This window comes from Doryrhamphus excisus, linkage group LG15 (assembly GCF_037039965.1).
Source record: "Doryrhamphus excisus strain RoL-2023G ecotype Guam linkage group LG15, RoL_Dexc_Guam_v1.1, whole genome shotgun sequence".
NCBI lineage: Eukaryota > Metazoa > Chordata > Actinopteri > Syngnathiformes > Syngnathidae > Doryrhamphus > Doryrhamphus excisus.
Genome location: NC_136371.1, coordinates 2,148,094 through 2,168,198, shown reverse-complemented (window position 1 = coordinate 2,168,198; position 20,105 = coordinate 2,148,094). Strand labels below are relative to the sequence as shown.

Below are 20,105 nucleotides of genomic sequence, written 5' to 3'. Positions count from 1 at the left end.
CATTAAACACAGCAGCAGGCTAATCCAGGCATCGTGCTTGTGATCCACCTCTATTCATGCTCTGTCGTCGCCAATTTGACGGAACCTTTGACATTTCTCGGGATCTCATCCTCCTTGTACTTCATCTTTTCAGATCATAAATTAACCGTTCAAGGGCAGAATTTAAAGTGTGTATTTATTTAATATACATGAATTGTATCCAAAGTTAGCTGATGAACAGAAAATGGATGAAAATGGATGGATAAACAAATAAAATGTGTGTGATATTATTCTACTTCCCATCACTTTTTTATAGTTTTAATCCCTAATATAGACTTAATAAACCAATATTTTGCTTTTTAGGATTCCTCTTTTGTCTGCTGGTGATGGTGTTTGCTTTCCAGCTTCCATCTGGCTTGTTTTCTCCTCACAATAGAAGAGATGATTAGATTTCCCAGCAGCCTCACACGTGCTGCCATAACGCCATGGAAACCAGACGGAAGAGACGGATTAAATCTCGTTTACGTCTGGCTGACTTGAGGAATGGAATAGTGGAAACTGCGCGACCGACTGGTGTAAAAACATCCGCGTTATGAAATCCCACCAATTAAAATGGAATCGTCACCACACCCTTGACTTGAAGACAAGCGTGTCTCCCCTCGGCTCGTGTTAAGCTGTGTAAACCTGGAACATCACACGGCTGGAAAAGAGAGGGAGGAAAGGAAAAAAAAAAGGGGAGCTGCCGGAGTGGACTTGGAAGGGTGGGTGTGTGGAAGTGGAAATAGGCAGCGGGGAGGAGGAATGTGAAACATTTCTGATGCTGCTCCAGTGGCTGTTTACACGGTAGTCAGTGCGGCATGACATCAGAGTGCAGACTTTATAAATGTCAGCCAGACCAGAGGTGGACGAGACAGACGGGGCTCGCCATCATGGACCGACCGCCGTGTGACCGTGTGGTAGCTTTGGCCCTGCTGCTGCTTGCTGGGGCCTCACAGGTGACTTTTACTTTGATTTTCCAAGTTAAGAAACTGTTTTTTCATTACAAACTCTAAATGTGTCTAATAGAAACTAACATGTAATATCTTATTGATTGACCTGTCGGTGATGAAAATGAACTGAAAGATAATCAAATAACACAAATGAATATTTTCTGACAATGCATGGAACAATTGTGGTAAACTGTTGAAATTATTAAAAAAAAGTACGCAAATAAACGTATTGTACATCCCGCTTCTTGTTGTTCCAACAGGTGTTGTGTCAGCTCTGTGATCGGCCTTGTCTTTGTCCTCGTCCCGTCCCACAATGTCCCCCAGGAGTCCCCCTGGTACTGGATGGCTGCCAGTGCTGCCGGGTGTGCGTGAGGCAGGAGGGCGAGCCGTGCAACCAAAAGTTCCCGTGTGACACCCAGAAGGGGCTGAAGTGTGACTACAGTGCCAGCTTCCCAGGAGGCCCTGGGGAGTGTATCAGTGAGTGTCTTCTATACTGGGTGCGACTCTCATAAAGCTATGTGTCCACCAAGACGTAGTGAAGTTCAGTTTACAACGGAACATCAGGAATAACGTCCATGCGCTTATACAGTACTTTCAAGCCAAATACTTCTTGGAAAGGTGTTTGTTTATAGCAGTCTTCAGTGAAATGAACATTGCAAAGAACAGAAAGTGAGCGTCCTCATTCTCTCATTCGCTGCATCGTTTGTTGTATTCTTAAAACCTTTGTCTTTTGGAAAATAAAACAGAAGACTTGGACACTGTGAACAGACAGCAGTAACACAATTTTGATTAAAATGTTTCGGGAGTAGCACAGTCTGGCGCAGTGCGGCGCACCCACGCCTCCAATCCTCCCACTGTCACAAGTGTCAAAGAGGGAAAATAAATATTTACCAACCAAATGAACTCTTCTCATTGCCTTTAAATGCACAGGGCCCACTGGACTGCGCATCAGAAGCCAGAATGCGCGTCACCATGTAGACCACCTTTGTTCCTCAAAGTCACATTAAACACAGCAGCAGGCTAATCCTGTCATCGTGCTTGTGATCCACCTCTATTCATGCTCTGTCGTCTGCCAATTTGATCTTTTCAGATCACGTTAATAATAACGATCAGGACCGGTATTTAACGGTACGTCAAGGGGGGATTGTGAATGCCTGACACATTACAGCTCCACTCATCTCTCATCTCCGTGGCCAGGCTGCGTGTGTCCTCACAGTCCAGATTGACTCCTACTGTGGCCCTAAGTCTACATATTTATTGGTGTATGTAGGAGGTCACATCACAGAGGAGATCACACACAGAGTGATGGACCTACACGAAGACAGTTCATGTTTAGAGTCTGCTCAGCGATGCTGACAGCCCATTACCTCAAAGTCCAAAACGTTGTAATTCCCGGGCTTCTGTTGACATTTTGTCCTTAATGATGCTATATGATAGATTGCAGAGCCAACACGCAGACGCCACAGTTCACAAGCAGAGACGCCGGCTTTCGCCTGCAAGGACAGCCATTCCAGTGTCCTCGCCACTCCCCTTTTTCTTGGCTAATCCATTCCCATCCTGATCCAACATGACTGGGCCTGCTCTGTGTGCCTCCTCAGGTCAGGAGGATCTGGTCTGCGAAGTCAACGGAATCAGCTACCAAGACGGCCAGTCCTTTCAGCCCTCGTGCGATGTCTACTGCCACTGCAGAGGAGGAGGCGTGAGCTGCGTGTCCGCTTGTCCCTTGAATGTACGTCTCCCCACACCGGACTGTCCCCATCCACAGCATATCCAACTACCTGGGAAGTGCTGCAAGGAATGGGTGTGTGAGAACCTGGAGAACTCCATCCTTCAGGATGCCATCACAGGTAAACACATTAGGGGGGGGGGCATTGGTACTATCATGTTTCACATAACTGATATTTGTGCAAATGTGAATCTTTTGGGGGTGGGGGTTCTACCTGTGGTCTTTACGGTAATCCGAGCCACTGCCTTCCATTGTAAGAAGCAGGTGGTAGACCTCTACTTATGTAACACTGCCCACGGAAAAGGAATTAGCATACTTTCCACAATATCAAGGTATTCCATGAGCATAATTCCAAGCATATTTCCCATGCTGCATGAGTGTGGTGTTGTCATTGCTCCTCCCACATATAAACGGCGGTACCTCAGTTGATTACAGCTCCATATGGCAGCATGACACATGAGCTTTGTCACTGGCGGTCATGTCTGGAAGTTTTTACTAGACCATTTGTACGTTATAATGGGGTGTGTCTGGCCAAATATAAGCCACGTTTCTTTGGAAAGAGCCAAACATTTTCCTTTTAATAGCATTTCATAGCAACAACCAGCTGTGTAGAAATTAAACGTTTGAAGCTATTATCGTAGCACATTGTGTGTGTGTGTGTGGCTGGGTGGGTGAGTGAAACGGAGAAGTGAAACAAATCCACTCCAAAAAACACGTACAAGTCCAAACAGTGTCCAACGACATTAAAGGAACAGCAACAGAACATTTTGTCCTTGAATATTACCCACATGGAACCTCATGATCAGCTGATTAGTTGGACTTATATGCGTGTTAGTTTTGGAAGAAACGAGCCAATCCACTCCAAGTCTTTAGAGTTTGTAATAGTCCAACATGGGTATGACCAGTTGCGTTTGTGACCCTAACCCCAACCCTAGCCCGAACCGTAACCCTAACCCTTGCCCTTACCTTAACCCTAACCCTAACCCTAACCCTAACCCTAACCCCTAAACCTAACCCTAACCCCAAACCCTAACCCCTAAGCCTAACCCTAACCCTAACCCTAACCCCAAACCCTAACCCCTAAGCCTAACCCCAAACCCTAACCCCAAACCCCAAACCCTAACCCCAAACCCTAACTCCAACCCTAACCCCTAACCTTAACCCTTAACCCCTAACCCCTAACCCCTAACCCCTAACCCCTAACCCCTAACCCTAAGCCCTAACCTTAACCACTAACCCCTAACCCTAAGCCCTAACCTTAACCACTAACCCTAACCCTAACCTTAACCACTAACCCCTAACCTTAACCACTAACCAATAACCACTAACCCCTAATCCTAACCCTAACCCTAACCCCTAACCCCTAACACCAATCATGGTGACTTTTAAAATGCTGAAAGTGAGTCACTTCTGTGATGAAGTTGAGTTTAATGAAAGATGAAAGCATTCTTTCAGGCTCTTGAAACCGTTTAAATCATTCTATTAGTAGAATAAGTTTCTCTGCATTCAGAGTTACAGGGCCAAACACATGTTTTGGACAGTCTAAAAACATTTTTTCTGTCAGTGCTAATGGCAAGGGAAAGTATAACTCAAAAATATGGCAACATGGTGTTAAAGGGGACCTATTATGCTTTTTCCGCTTTTCTGACCTATAAATGTAGTTAGTATGTTTTTTTCTTGTGTTAAATGATGTCAAAGTTTCAGATAATAAGGTTTGAGCATTTAGAAATGAACCCTTAAGGAAGATTGGGATGGTTCAAAACGCTTGGTTTCAGAAGGCGTGGTAAAACTGTCCCTTTGTGACATCACAGAGGGGCGGACTTCCTTATATGGAAACTCTGTGTCTTCCCCCAAGCTCTGCTCCTCTGTTTACTTGCTAGCAATGCCTCGTACTGGAAAGCCACATTTGTTTACATTTCCTAAAGTCTCCAGACTTCCTGATTCCCTACCTATCATTTAGCTTCTTGTCCTCTCCAGCCATGAAACCAAACGAGCAGTGGCCACCATCCCTGGTCCCAGCTGCCTCCACCTGTACCGAGCTGAGCACCCAGTGGAGCGCCTGTTCCCAGAGCTGTGGCGCCGGGATCTCCACACGCGTCTCCAACCAGAATCCAGCCTGCAGGCTACAAATGGAGACTCGTCTTTGTAAAGTGCGGCCCTGCCATTCACAACTTCCCTTGCCAAGCAGACCCACGGTAAGTTGTGTTTTTTCACTTGTTATGTGAGGATCTGTTAGCTAGAATCATGGTTCTACATTTCAATTGGCTCAGAGTATGATTCCTTATTTAAGTGTTGTGATTGGTCGCTGTTTCCCCAGCAGGGACAGCAGGGCCAGTGTACGGCCAGCTACACATCACAGGGGCCCATTCGACTTGTTCACCAGGGCTGCTACAGCACACGGGCCTACCAGCTGCGCTACTGCGGACGCTGCACCGACTCCCGCTGCTGTACACCTTACCAAACCTCCACGGCCGAGGTGACCTTCCGCTGCTCCACCGGCAGGCTTCTACAACGGGCTGTGATGATGATCCACTCGTGTGTCTGCCATAGCAACTGCCCCTACGCCCCGTTCAGAAACCCTGCTCTTTGGGGATACAGACCCTGACTCATCGCCTTGGTAACAACAGGACTTCACTGAACTTTGACATAACTCACAGGGCTCTAATTTCCCAGCACAGCCCACGCAGTGGTAATTTGGTCCAGCGCACCAATGTGCGCAGCCAATATGGTAATTTGGTAGACTGGACTGTGCCAAGGTGGGCGTGGTGGCGCACCAGGAGGTGTCCACATATTCAGCTTGGCGCAGTGACAATTTCAAGACAAAACAGCATGCCAAAGATGCGCCGAAAGCTCGCCAGCTCCAACCCGGTTTATTCATGGCGCAGGTGAAGCGCACACTGCGCAGTGGTAAATTGGCCGACAGGCGCACAGTGCAGACACGTCACCAGAACCTCACAGACAGGTTTTTTCAGAGTGTCAGGCACATTTCAATGCAACCAGCAACCACTATTCAATGTAACCGTATGAACCGGCATGTACGTTTTTGTAATAATTGTCCCATCACATCCGACGTCAGATAAAAGACATCACTCATAATGAGAACCTGACGGCAGCTGAAAGTATGATGCCAAACGGGACAGGCTCGACACCGGGGTTTGGGTTTTTATTAGATTTTCTAAATATTTTTAAGTGGCTACCCCTCACCTGAAGAGTTTTCACACTTGTAAACAAAAATCCTTAATTTGGTAGATTTAAACTTGTATATTCAAGTCATGGCTCACTGAAATTTTTGAAATACTACAGAAACTGATAATAATTATTCATTTATCTGTACAGTACAGACTGAGCTTAAAAACTAAATGAACCAAAATGGAGAGCATACAAGCAAGCAAGTACATGTTGGTAGGTTGGTGGGTCTGCATTGAAATGGAAGCATCTCGTGCCTCCCCGTGACAGTTCCCCGCCCCAGTATTTGAGAAGCACTGATCCAGACAAAAGAATCCAGTAAATAGTGAAGAAATTTTGTATTTTATTGCTATGTCAAAAACCTGAAAATTGAGCTGCTTAGACAACAAATATGTTTATCCTTTGAGGGCATTTGTAATAATTCAATTCTAAAAAAATACTTTGACTGGCATACTTGTGTATGTCCCCCAGAATGACTCTAAGGCAGTTTGTTTGTAACACTGCTTCTATGATGTTGCACTTTTGCTTCTTTTCTGTAAATAATAGTTTCTTACTTTCATGTTTATGCTGAACATTATTGTGACATTGTTTAAACGGCATGCATTTTGCTAAGACTTTTGTGTTTATGCTTTGTTTTTTACTTAATATTATAGGCTATATAGTATTCAAATACATTCTTATGATAATAATGATATGAATGATAGAGTTTCATAAGCGTCCTTGTGCCCCAAACGTCTCGAAAATGAATGATGACCTTGTGAACACGGAGCGATGGCGCCACAATGAGTGAGTAGTATCTGGCGACATCTAGCGCCCGAGATGCACATTGCAACTACAATCTCGGCTTTCTACGAGGTGGTTCAGAATCAGAAAGAAATAAGTCTTTATTGAACCATGTCAAACAATTACAAATACAAGATGACTTCACATGAATTCGGATTACAATACTAAAATCCCAAATGTACCACTTAAATTGTTCGTACCCCTGCCTCACGTCGCAACCAAGTCAAGACAGGTCGAGTAAAGTCTGAAGTCAACTTTCGAGTCCTTATAAGCGGTAGAAAATGAATGAATGAATGAATTGTCCATATTTGTCTATGACACAGCCAGTAGGTGTTTATGGGTGATGATGTAATAAGAATCAAGTGGTGTCCCTTTTCTTAGTGGCTTCTTTCCCTTGGCCCGAGGTTTTAAGGGGTAAGGCGACAGGGAGGCGGGCTAAGGATTGCGGATTCAGCACAGAAATATAATCCACACATTTGTTGATTGTTCTTAAACCTGATTGGATGCTAAAAGACGAGGCGGATTCAAATGGAAAATATGTTGTCTTGCTGGGAATTACATAATACTTGGGGACTTGGGGACTTGGGGAATGGGGGACACATTTTATCAATCTTAAGTATTTTCAAGTCCTGAGACTAAATTCTGACTTACATCCCAAGTCATTGATGTCCAAGTCAAATTGCGAGTCTTTGATATTGTCAAGTCGAGTCCAAAGTCGTCAAAAGTGTGACTCCAGTCTGGCTTGAGTCTAAGTTGTGTGACCCAAGTCCAAGACCCGAGTCCAAAACCTCTGGTAAATAGCTGCTGTTTTTTGTTAGACCTCTCTCTCTATTCTATTGTCTCTTGGATTTTATTTTGGACTTCTTGGACCTGGTTAGGCGCTTACAGAGCCATCTACAAGAAATCCAAATAGATGCAACGACGAGAAGACAGAAGACTCCCAAAACAGCAAAGACATCCAGACAGTGATAGACATACCACGGCAACTTATAGGATTCTGTGCGCAGATGCGGAGCCCCCTTATGCCTCATCACATACTCTATCCAGAAGACGGCGGTGTCAATGGGTTTCATGGGTTTGTCGTGATGCAGCTGGGATAGTTTGATCATATTCTGTTTGTAAGGCTTCTGCGGATCCAGAACATTCCTCAGGGAACTCAAGAAAGACTCCACATCCAGTGTCGTCACTTCAACAATCTCAGCGACTCCCTTGGCCTTCATCCGGACCATGTTATCATCCTGGTCAAAGATCAGAGGAACGCCCAGAATTGGGACGCTGTGGTAGATGGCTTCGTATATGCCGTTCGTACCCCCGTGTGTAACAAAGGCTTTGGTCTTAGGGTGGCCCAGTAAGTCGTTCTGAGGCATCCAATCCACCAGCAAGGTGTTGTTCCCGAGAGTGGCGGGCTTCTTTCCGAGATGTCTCCACACAACTTTCTGAGGAAGCTTTGCAAAAGCAGATGCGATGATCTCCGATATTTCAGGGCCCAGGTCACCCAGTAGCGTTCCTAACGTCATGACGACAACGCCGTGGTCGCCGGAACTCTGCACAAAGTCTTCCAAATCTGCCGGCAGAGGTTTGGAGGGCTTGCCCTGAAAGCCTCCGATGTAGACCACATTGGGCATGGTGGGTCGTGGGTACTCAAATGTGAAGTCAACCCTCATCAGCCAGATATCGGCTCCTTGTACAAGAGACATGGCGCTGACGTCACCTCCGAAATACCGATCGCACACAGCCTGTATTGGCGGATTTGCGACGTAGTAGTGCATGTAAAGCAGAGCAGCGTGGTAGATGATGTTGTTCATTCTTTGAAACAAATCCATTTTATCGGTGTACTTTGAGAAGAGCTCGGGTATGTAGGACAGAGGAGATGGAGCGATGGCAAAGTGAGCCTCTCCGTTGAATAGCCAGCGTACGTTAAAGACCATGGGGAGGTTCAGATAGTGAGCCAGGAGCACTCCTGCTGGAAAGGCCGGATCCATCAAGAAAACATCATATCCTGTCTCGTTCAGCTCCTTGATGAGAGTTTTATTCTCAAAAATGTTGACCACCAATTGAGCCACAACCATTTGGTTCTCTCCAATAAAGCCAAAGAGGTTCCTGTAGAACTCCACAAAGCCCCAAAGCGAGTCTCTATGTCGTCTGATCTCGATGGACCTTTCCAGGAAAGACGTCATGAAGCTCTGGCTCTCGATGTTCTGAGACTGCTCCAGCATGACGGTGATGGAGGTGTAGTAAGGTGACTTCTCAGAAACGTACCAGCTGGTGGAGGTACGCAGCACTGTGATTTCATGTCCTTGAGAATGAAGAGCCTCCACCAGAATTTTCATGTTGATCCAGTGACTTCCATCAAAGGGGTAGACCAGAATTTTCCCTCCCCGACATGAGGGGAGCAGCGTCACTAAAAACACCAGGAGGAACGCCAGGGTTGTATATGACGCCATTACTGAAGAGGAGACACACACACATCATGTTGAATAAACCTTTTTTTTACAAATTAAATTAATCATTTTTAGTAATTCATTCATTCATTTTCTACCGTTTATCCTCACGAGGATCATGGGGGTGCTGGAGCCTATCCCAGTACACCCTGGACTGGTCGCCGTGCAGCCGAAATTAGTACTTATTTTTATTTATTTAAATGTAAATATCCAAGGCTGCACGGCGGGCGAGTGGTTAGCGAGCAGGCCTCACAGCTAGAAGACCTGAGTTCAATTCCACTCACGGCCATCTCTGTGTGGAGTTTGCATGTCCTTGCGTGTCTTCTCCAAATTGTCCATAGGTATGAATGTGAGTGTGAATGGTTGTTTGTCTATATGTGCCCTGTGATTGGCTGGCCACCAGTCCAGGGTGTACTCAAAGACAGCTGGGATAGGCTCCAGCACTCTCCGCGACCCTTGTGAGGATAAGCGGTAGAAAAGGAATGAATGAATGAATGAATGTCAATCCATCCATTTTCTATGCTGCTTATCCTCACTAGGATCACGGCGGTATGCTGGAGCCTATCCCAGCTGTCTGTGTCATACCTATGGACAATTTTATGATGCCAATGTGAGAGGAAACCAGCAAACCAGAAAAAAACAGAACCCAGAAAAAACACACATGGAAACTCCACACAGAGACCGTGCAGCCCTAAATGTAAATATTAATTTTTTAAAATAATTTTTAGGTTTTATATGTATTTTTCTTAATTTAAGTTTTTTTTATATATTATAAAAAATGATGAAATGGTTGCGTAAATGTGTGTGATCACTTTTGTGATGATATATTTAAGTGCTGGTGACCTAAACAGACAATCCCATCAAACACAGATCTGCTGATTGGTCAGCAAGGTTTGTTTTCTCGACCTCCTACCAGGGTCGTGATGGGATTCAGCCTTAGACTATCTAACCTCAAGCCACCCGTGACCCTGCCCCAGCCTCCGGGTGCATAGCAGCTGTTATTGTCATACTAATACTACATTAATGCAAAGCACATCATACTACATATAGTATGTATGTATATCTACGTAGATAGATACGTAGATGGTTATAATGAGAGCTGTGAAGCATCCAAGGTATTCAAGAGTCATATTGCATGTTGAGTATGATAAATTTAGACATTTTGGCAGGTCTGCACTAATATTGAAAGTACTCCCTGTCTCTCTCGACAGTTCACCGCATCCCCCAAGGGGGGGCCATGCCCCACTATTTGAGAAGCACTGACATGGGGTGATCTATCTAGCTGTCTATCTAGGATGTAAAAGCAAGCAAGTCAATTAAGGCAGAGTACTTCATTTACATCAGAAACCAAACTTACTTTAGATTCACATGTTGTGAGCAAAGCAGATCCTCACCTCAGGTCTCGTGAGCCTCCAGCGAAAAAAAGAATCCAGAGTGTTCCGATCAACCTCTGGGCTGCAAATGTAAGTGAATGTATAACTGCTCACCAACTGAAGTGATCTGATGTTTTGCCTGCCTGTTTGTTCAAACTCCCCTGTTTTTTTTTTTTTAACTGCACATGCTTCCTCTCGGCCCCAAACATCTGGATATCATTTTCCAAAACTTGAACAATGGAGGATTTCAATCATGTGACCTCTGCAACACTGCAATCTACCCCCAAAAAAAAGTAGTGCATTAATGACAAACCACAACTCTCATGGTCCACATTTACAGCGGCTAATCAGGTTTAAGTGGACTTCTCATAGGTCCATAGGTCCAGATAAGCACAAGTACACAAAGGACAACACGTATCCATGTTGAGTAATGTGACATAGAAGGGGGGCATCTGTTAGACAGCTCTTTCGTCCTATTTTTTTGTCCCACTGCATTTAGAAAAAAGGTTGTGGAGGTCACGTTGACATTCTTCTCCATTTGTTTTGTCAGTAAAAAACAATCCAATCAAGGCGAGGAAGCAGTTAATTACATTTAAAGACAAAACAACCTCCATCTGACCTTTGTGCTGTAAATAGCAAAGGAGATGATACCAATTGGTGGCCGATCGAAAATGAAAATTAATCATTACATCGCTATGTATACATAACTGGTGACACCAGCCATGTTGTTTGGTCTAGAGACAGTGCCACTAAGGAAAAGACTGGAAGCAGAACTGGAGGTAGCAGAGATGAGGATGCTGAGGTTCTCATTGGGAGTGACCAGGATGGATAGGATCAGGAACAAGTACATCAGAGGGACATTAAATGTTAGAGGCCTTATAGATAAAGTCAGAGAGGCCATATTGAGATGGTTAACTGAGAGGAGAGATAGTGAATATATTAGTAGGAGGATGCTGTATCCAAAGAGAAGGTTTACGGATGTAGTGAAGGAGGACATGAGGGTAGTTGCTGTGAGAGAGACAGCTCCAGAAGACAGGGTTGGATGGAGGAGATTGATTTGCTGTGGCGACCCCTGAAGGGAAAAGCCCAAAAATAAAGAAGAAGAAGAAGACATCACTATGTGGTTACACTACCTTACACTTCTTTATGTATTAAAAAAAATCACATCTGGAATACAGGAAGTGAATAAATGTATTGCAATTGAAACAGATGGGGGAGGTATTACTTCATAAGATTTGCTTCTTCCTACTCCTTTTGCTTATGTGGAACTGTGAATTAAATCATGTGGTGTATTCCATTATAACTTCATGTATGTTCAAATAAAATTCAACCATTTCCAGCTTTTTAAAGTTTTTTTTTGTGGTATGTCCGTAAGGGAGGCTTTTCCTTCAAGACGTCCCAAAAACCTGGAACTTCAACATTTGAGTGCCTCTTGTAGAGTGGAGCAAACAGTGTGGTGGGAGATTATAGGAAGACATACTGTATTAATTAATGTTTATTTGGCCTAAAAGTAGTTATTTTAATGTGGTGCAAAAACAACATTGCATTGAACACATACAAAGACGCTATGCTAGTACGTGTGTGTGATTGAATGTGATTGGAGTGGAGCCGTTGCTGGTAAACACATCTTACATCTGACCTTTGCACTTGTAAGGACCCACCCTGTGCATGCTGACTGTCCCTAGTGTGTGTGCGTGTGTGTGTGTGTGTGTGTACGTGTGTGTGTGTGTGTTATGAACTTCAGCCCTGGCACACATTAAAGGTGTGTGCTGTGTGCTGCTATCATATGTCCATGTGTCATGAAAAGAAGGCTGTAAGGGGGTGGGTGTGGGAATGGGTCGCAAATACTTAGGCAGGGGGCGTTCCGTGTCTTTAAAAAAAGCATCACTTATTTTGTCACAGGCTGCGTGGTGGTGCAATTACACTGGACTTCAGCTGAAACAATGGAGCTTCCGCCGCGGGAATATAGTACGAGACGCAGAAGGTGTGACAGCACAGGTGAGATTAGACATGAACTGTCATTGCAGAGTAATGATTATTCCACAGTGGAAGATGTGGAATAATTACCAGTAGTCTCGCATCCAAGCCAGTTGTGTGTTCATAATAGTTCGATAAACAAGTTTCTTCCAAGGCTTTATGCAACAACGACAAATCACTCCTATGTATAAATACCATATCATAAGAATATACTGTATATAAATTCTTAAGAATATTCCAGCTAATCGTAAACACAAGGATGCATGACTCATAACAATATTGTCTACAACTCATGGTGCAAAGTGCAACAATGATTTTGTCTGCCATTGTTGTTTCTACACTCTTAGTCTGAGCAAACATGCGGTCTCTGCAAAACAAATTTCAGACACACTGCGCACCAGCAAGTGGTATTACAATTTAGATTTCCCTCCAGGCGGCTAAAATGTGATTGACACCCCTGAGGTGAAATCTCAGGTGTTATGGTGTCATTCATTTTCTACCGCTTATCCTCACGAGGGTCGCCGGGGTGCTGGAGCCTATCCCAGCTGTCTTTGTGCGAGAGGCGGGTACACCCTGCCAGCCAACCACAGGGCACATATAGACAAACAACCATTCACACTCACATTCATACCTATGGACAATTTGGAGTCGCTAATTAACCTAGCATGTTTTTGGAATGTGGGAGGAAACCGGAGTACTCGGAGAAAACCTACACATGCATGGGGAGAACATGCAAACTCAGCAAAGAGATGGCCGAGGGCGGAATCGAACTTGGGTGTCCTAGCTGTGAGCCCACCGTGCAGCCCTTCCGTTAACCATTAATTAATTCATTTTCTACCGCTTTTTCCTCACGAGGGTCATGGTGGTGCTGGAGCCTATCCTGTCTTCAGGCGATAACACCCTGGACTGGTCGCCAGCCAATCACAGGGCACATAGTATAGACAAACAACCATTCACACTCACATTCATACCTATGGACAATTTGGAGTCGCTAATTAACCTAGCATGTTTTTGGAATGTGGGAGGAAACCGGAGTACCTGGCAAAAAACCCACACATGCACGGGGAGAACATGCAAACTCAGCACAAAGATGGCCGAGGGCGGAATCGAACTTGGGTCTCCGAGCTGTGAGGCCACCATGCAGCCCTTGTGTTAACCATTCATTCATTCATTCATTTTCTACCGCTTTTTCCTCACGAGGGTCGCACGGGTGCTGGAGCCTATCCCAGCTGTCTTTGGGTGAGAGGCGGGGTACACCCTGGACTGGTGGCCAGCCAATCACAGGGCACATATAGACAAACAACCATTCACACTCACATTCATACCTATGGACAATTTGGGATTGCCAATTAACCTAGCATGTTTTTGGAATGTGGGAGGAAACCGGAGTACTCGGAGAAAACCTACACATGCATGGGGAGAACATGCAAACTCAGCACAGAGATGGCCGAGGTCGGAATCGAACTTGGGTGTCCTAGCTGTGAGGTCACCGTGCAGCCCTGGCGTTAACCATACAAGAGAAAAAGCTCACACAGACACTCGGTTATATACTACGTAGGAGGCACTAGACACTGTTAGCATAGTCGTCCTGTATGTAAACACATTGAATCTTCACCAGCAACTCTTTTAGTCCGCTACTTACATGATACAGACAGTGTTGATGCCATGCCAGCCAGACTAGACTAGGACTAGACCTAGGTCTGCTACATTGGCAGCATAAATGTCTGCAGCCACCTTATAAATAGTGTGGATTATGTATTGTAAGAAAGTTTTTTAACATTGTATGTTTTCAACATCTTTCAACAGTTTGTTTTAGGTCATCACATGTGATGAAACAATGCTTCATGATCCAATGCAGAAAATGGACATATTTATTTATTTGTACAGACATTTTGATCATAATTATGATAAATTGTACCACTATTTTATCAAGACAAGTGACAAAGCTGCAGCTGCGCATTATATTATGCAAATAAAACTTTTGACACATGAAATGAGACAGAATTTACACTCTGGTGTGTTGCAGTAAAACTGTCTCCACAAAGCCCTTGGATTTGTCCTGTTGTGTCCCTACTTTGAGATTCTGCTCTTCTGTTTCCCTCAATTGTAACCATCTGCGTGCATGGAAGCCGCTGCCTCAATGTGCTGATCAGGAATGTAGCAAAAGTTCACTTTGATTAATAAGTGTTATTGCACTGTTTATTTTGTATATAACGTTGGGTTTTCTGGGCTAAGAAGTGTAGCCACAAACAAGCAAACAACACAACAAAAAACCACTTAAATAACTAAAAGTGTGTTTTTTTTTTGTTTGTTTGTTTCTAGCATCAGTGCCACAAGTCTGCAACTCTCCCACAATGATCGTCATGGTGGGCCTGCCAGCCAGAGGGAAGACCTACATTTCCAAGAAGCTCACACGCTACCTGAACTGGATCGGAGTACCTACCAAAAGTACACATGACACAAAGCAAATCTTGATAAAAAAATACAAGCGAGTACTTTGAAGTCTGTCCTTACTTATTGCTTCACATTCCCACCAGCATTTAATGTCGGCCAGTACCGCCGACAGGCCGTGAAAACCTATGAGAGCTTTGAGTTCTTTAAACCTGACAACGAGGAGGCCATGAGTATCCGCAAGTAAGGACGGCATGTTATAAAAGCTACTTCATGAGCCCATTAGATGTTGTGGAATGACTTTACATTACTCTGCAGGGCCTGTGCAGCCGCTGCCCTCAGAGATGTTGCTACCTACTTCACATTGGAGCACGGACAAGTGGCGGTCAGTGGGAGGACCCTTCAAACATCACAACTTCATGAAGAGGCCAGAATAGCCATTCTTTAGATGAATGTCCATTTAGAGTAGAGAACCTATATAAAATTGTCAACGTCTCTGCTTACATTCACAGACCCATAGTACTTTTCATCGTGCCTTCATCTACATAAGAGTGGAGAGACGCAAAAAGCATATATTAGAATGAAGGGAAGACAATATGGTGTTGGGTTCACAATCTTGTCTGCTCTGCCCTCTAGTGGCCATGCAACGTCATTGAAAATGGTCATACCACTAATATAAAATTATTATGGTCTGCTGTTGTATCACGGATAGATAGGAAGGAAGGAAGGAAGGAAGGAAGGAAGGATGGATGGATGGATGGATGGATGGATGGATGGATGGATGGATGGATGGATAGATAAATAGATAGATAGATAGATAGATAGATAGATAGATAGATAGATAGATAGATAGATAGATAGATAGATAGATAGATAGATAGATAGATAGATAGATAGATAGATAGATAGATAGATAGATAGATAGATAGACAGATAGACAGATAGACAGATAGACAGATAGACAGATAGACAGATAGACAGATAGACAGATAGACAGATAGACAGATAGACAGATAGACAGATAGATAGATAGATAGATAGATAGATAGATAGATAGATAGATAGATAGATAGATAGATAGATAGATAGATAGATAGATAGATAGATAGATAGATAGATAGATAGATAGATAGATAGATAGATAGATAGATAGATAGATAGATAGATAGATAGATAGACAGATAGACAGATAGACAGATAGACAGATAGACAGATAGACAGATAGACAGATAGACAGATAGACAGATAGACAGATAGATAGATAGATAGATAGATAGATAGATAGATAGATAGATAGATAGATAGATAGATAGATAGATAGATAGATAGATAGATAGATAGAAAGTAAAGGCCTAAAAATGCTTGCATAAATGTGTACTTTTTTGAGATACTCCCGTGATGTATTTCCAGAGGGCCTATGAAATATGTAATAGCTGCGCTATTTACGACACGTGTCTCACTCAGGTTTTTGATGCCACAAACACCACCAGGGAGAGAAGGGCGGTCATCATTAGTTTTGCCAAGGAGAGAGGATACAAGGCAAGTGGACGCATGTAACACTAAAACAAATCCATAATACATACCGTATTTTCCTCACTGTACACCACACTTAAAATACGGCATGTCCCACAACAAAATACAGATTGTTCTGCTCAGTTTAGACTGCAAATAAGGTCAAATAATTCAACACAAGTCTAGGCCAGATGCTCTGCAAGACGGTGTGTGTGTCATTGCAAATGACTGTACATTCATTATTTGCAGGTTTTCTTTGTGGAGTCAATCTGTGATGACCCAGATATCATAGCAGAGAATGTCAAGGTGAGAAAGACATATGTGCCATTAACTCTCCAACAATAAATAACTACACTGTTCTGACCTTTGCAGCAAGTGAAATTTGGGAGTCCGGATTATGTGAATCGTAGCATGGAAGAAGCCATGGAAGACTTTCTCCAGCGTATCGCATGTTACAAGTCCAGCTACGTTCCCATAGATGATGAGAAAGACAGGTGTTGAGCCAGGAGACAGACTGGATGCACTGATCAATATTTTTGACAAATATACCTTAAGGTTTGTTTTCCACCTTTTAGAAAACTCTCCTACATTAAAATCTATGAAGTGGGAAAAAGGTACCTGGTGAATCGAGTGCAGGACCACATCCAAAGCAGGATCGTCTACTACCTCATGAACATCCACGTTGCACCAAGATCCATCTACTTGAGTCGCCATGGAGAGAGTGAACTCAATCTTTTAGGTCGCATTGGCGGAGACTCGGGTTTGTCCACCAGGGGACATGAAGTAGGTAAACCACACTGAAAAAAAATGACAGGTCGTTATTCAAAGGTTGACTTCTTGTCTGCAGTATGCTGCTGCTTTGAGGAACTTTATCCAGAGTCAGACAATCAATGATCTGAAGGTGTGGACCAGCCACATGAAAAGGACCATCCAGACTGCACAGGCACTGGGGGTCCAATACGAGCAGTGGAAGGCTCTCAATGAGATAGACGCTGTAAGCTACCTCCATTGCAGTGAATTGAAATGTTGAAATAGCTATAGTTAAAATAGTTTTTTTTCCATGCAGGGCGTATGTGAGGAATTAACATATGAGGAGATTCAGCATAGGTTTCCAGATGAGTTTGCAATGAGAGACCAGGACAAGTTTCGGTACCGTTACCCAAAGGGTGAGGTAAGTGCTGCCAGTCAATATAAGGGGACGTATGTACATTACTCACACTTTGCCACACTTGAGTAACTGACCCCAATACTACTTACCTCCATTAACCAGTCCTACGAGGATCTTGTCCATCGCCTGGAACCAGTCATAATGGAGCTGGAAAGGCAGGAGAATGTTCTAGTCATCTGCCACCAAGCTGTCATGCGTTGCCTCCTGGCCTATTTTTTAGACAAACCTGCAGGTACACATCTTGTTTACGACAAGGATATCATTTCTTAATAATCCATCTTCTTTTGCTCCCTCTCTGAAGATGAGCTCCCGTATCTTAGATGCCCTCTTCACACGGTGCTCAAACTCACTCCAATAGCCTATGGTAAGTCACCGTTTGTAGACATGTCTGTTTAGATACACTGTCCCCTGTGTTCTTCTCTCCATTGTAGGGTGTCAAACTGAGTCCTTTTACCTCAATATTGAGGCAGTCAACACACACAGAGAAAAGCCCGGGGGTAAGTTTCTATATTTATAGAAATAGAAACCTTTCTGGCTAATAATATTGATTATTTTGGTTGTAGTAGTAGAAAAAAGTAAGCTTTTTAGGACCCCAAACTGCACCATAAACCACTACTAATTAGATATAAAGGAGTTACTAACTGAGTTACTCCGCTACAAAAGTAGCTAGTTACCAGTCGACAGGTGTTTCTGTGGGTTTGAGTTGCTCACACAAGACGTGGACAAAGTTTTTTTTCCTGGGACATAATAGTAATAATAATAATTTAATAATAATTTAATAATAATAATAATTTTACCTTTGACATCAACAAGTGTCTGTACTTCCATTTGGCAAACGCTGTTTGGATGTGCTTTAAACACCCGCCCAAGCTCCAAACACCCGCCCAATAAGTTCTCTGATTGGCTGAAAACGCAATCTTACTAAATCCTGAGCCAATCCTCATTGCTTATGTGCTCTAAACACCCGCCCACTTAAGTTCTCTGATTGGCTGAAAACATAATCTTACTAAATCCTGAACCAATCCTCATTTCTTATGTGCTCTAAACACACGCCCACTCGAGTTCTCTGATTGGCTGAAGACGCAATTTTACTAAAATATGAGCCAATCCTCATTGCTTATGTGCTCTAAACACACGCCCACTTAAGTTCTCTGATTGGCTGAAGACGCAATTTTACTAAAATCTGAGCCAATCCTCATTGTTTATGTGGTTATCTCACTCCCTCCATTGTCACTCTACAAGACTCTCGCACTCACTGCATTGCAGATTAGTTATGAAGTCGGTGATATATTTTTAGGCTGGTGTAGTAAAAAAATGGTAACGGCGTTACACTGACAATAAAAGTAATTAGTTAGATTACCCATTACTGAGAAAAGTAACGGCGTTAGTAACGCCGTTATTCACATCACTGGTCATGATAACATCAGTTAAAATGAGTAAACAGAGTGTGGTTATGCTGCAGAATGTGGACGTCAACAGAAACCTGGAGGAAGCTCCGCAGACTCTTCCTGATCACATCTGAACAATGTTGAGTTCAAATAGACAATGAAGCCGGGAAGCTGCTGATGTCTGTGAAGATGTCCTGCCACTCTGGCCATGCTTGGATGAGTGAGGTCACGGTTGGCGAATTCTGTGATGATACTGAACTGATAAGCTGCAGTAAGTATCATTGATATGCGGCACGTGGATTGGGATTTAGCACAAACGTCTTCCTGTCTTGCAGAGGACATGAAAAAGAAAATGACTTCAGAATGAGGAACATAAAAATGATGTTGTTCTTACACTGATGAATGCGCTGTCTGTGGTAGCTGATGAAAAAGGTGACTTAATAGCACCAAATGTTAATATCCAGGGGAACAAATGAACAATGTAAACGTTAATCCAACAATATTTTAATTAATTGTTGTTTTTTTTTATTTGAGTGTCTGCTTAACATTGTCAGACAGCATACTGGGAATGAAATTATGATGATATGTGTGAGCCACTGCCTTACTACTTTGAACCAGCCATTTATTTTCCATGCCGCTTATCCTCACTGGGGTTGCGGGTATGCTGGAGCCTATCCCAGCTGTCTGTGGGCGAGTGGCAGGGTTTATATTGGTGTTTTTATATCTTCTGTACAGCGACCTTGGGTGTCCTGAAAGGTGCTTTGAAATAAAATGTATTATTATTATTACAGCCTGGACTGGTGGCCAGCCAATCACAGGGCACATATAGACAAACAACCATTCACACTCACATTCATACCTATGGACAATTTGGAGTCGCTAATTAACCTAGCATGTTTTTGGAATGTGGGATGAAACTGGAATACCCACAAAAACCCACGCACGCACAGGGAGAACATGCAAACTCCACACAAATATGCCCAAGCGGAGAATCAAACCCAGATCTCCTGACTGTGTGGCCTAAATGCTAGCTAACCACTCGTCCACCATGTGGCCCAATACTTTGAACTAAAAACTCTAATGGCTACCAGTTTGAACCATTAGATTTTACACCATTAGAAGGACCTCTTATGCTAATTTTTTGGCCCTTTGTATTGAGTTGTGGACACCTATAGAGCAGCTATACACAACA

The 20,105-nt window shown here is 43.5% G+C and overlaps 2 protein-coding genes, 1 long non-coding RNA gene and 1 pseudogene across 9 annotated transcripts in view; 2 read left to right on the top strand and 2 right to left on the bottom strand.

The window, feature by feature from the left end:
• Positions 1-601: 601 nt before the first annotated feature.
• Positions 602-6,494, top strand: ccn5 (cellular communication network factor 5). 2 transcript variants are annotated; one of them, XM_058052678.2, is made up of 5 exons: positions 602-974; positions 1,229-1,445; positions 2,567-2,815; positions 4,672-4,889; positions 5,015-6,494. In XM_058052678.2, the coding sequence occupies exons 1-5, from the start codon at positions 837-839 to the stop codon at positions 5,297-5,299; spliced, it is 1,107 nt and encodes a 368-aa protein (XP_057908661.2). In that variant the 5' UTR covers positions 602-836; the 3' UTR covers positions 5,300-6,494. The 2 variants fall into 2 exon arrangements, with proteins under 2 accessions (XP_057908661.2, XP_057908660.2); XM_058052677.2 differs by having other exon boundaries at positions 646-974; positions 5,012-6,494.
• The window catches only part of LOC131104951 (uncharacterized), a 30,520-nt gene continuing 11,627 nt past the window's right edge, over positions 1,213-20,105 (bottom strand). The window contains exons 2-4 of one of the 3 annotated variants that reach the window (XR_013629878.1): positions 17,615-17,672; positions 16,976-17,154; positions 14,357-14,893 (exon numbers count right to left, since the gene is read on the bottom strand). This is a non-coding gene — a long non-coding RNA (uncharacterized LOC131104951). Of the gene's footprint in view, positions 1,431-14,356; positions 14,894-16,975; positions 17,155-17,614; positions 17,673-20,105 lie in introns of those variants that run through there. The other 2 variants (XR_013629879.1, XR_013629877.1) reach the window with 2 other exon arrangements.
• LOC144894394 (UDP-glucuronosyltransferase 2A2 pseudogene) lies at positions 6,175-10,648 on the bottom strand (annotated as a pseudogene). Of its 3 annotated transcripts, none has more exons than XR_013629875.1 (2): positions 10,499-10,648; positions 6,175-9,109 (listed from the first exon to the last, which is right to left on the bottom strand). The product of XR_013629875.1 is annotated as a UDP-glucuronosyltransferase 2A2 pseudogene, transcript variant X2 (transcript). The 3 variants fall into 3 exon arrangements; XR_013629876.1 differs by having other exon boundaries at positions 6,175-9,064; positions 10,499-10,514; XR_013629874.1 differs by having other exon boundaries at positions 6,176-9,109; positions 10,462-10,648.
• pfkfb1 (6-phosphofructo-2-kinase/fructose-2,6-biphosphatase 1) lies at positions 12,391-19,081 on the top strand. Its single transcript, XM_078796752.1, has 14 exons — positions 12,391-12,475; positions 14,777-14,902; positions 14,992-15,088; positions 15,164-15,230; positions 16,310-16,384; positions 16,607-16,663; positions 16,730-16,851; positions 16,933-17,140; positions 17,205-17,351; positions 17,424-17,528; positions 17,628-17,757; positions 17,827-17,889; positions 17,957-18,022; positions 18,988-19,081. Exons 1-14 carry the CDS (start codon positions 12,421-12,423, stop codon positions 19,035-19,037), a joined length of 1,368 nt encoding a protein of 455 aa, XP_078652878.1. The 5' UTR covers positions 12,391-12,420; the 3' UTR covers positions 19,038-19,081.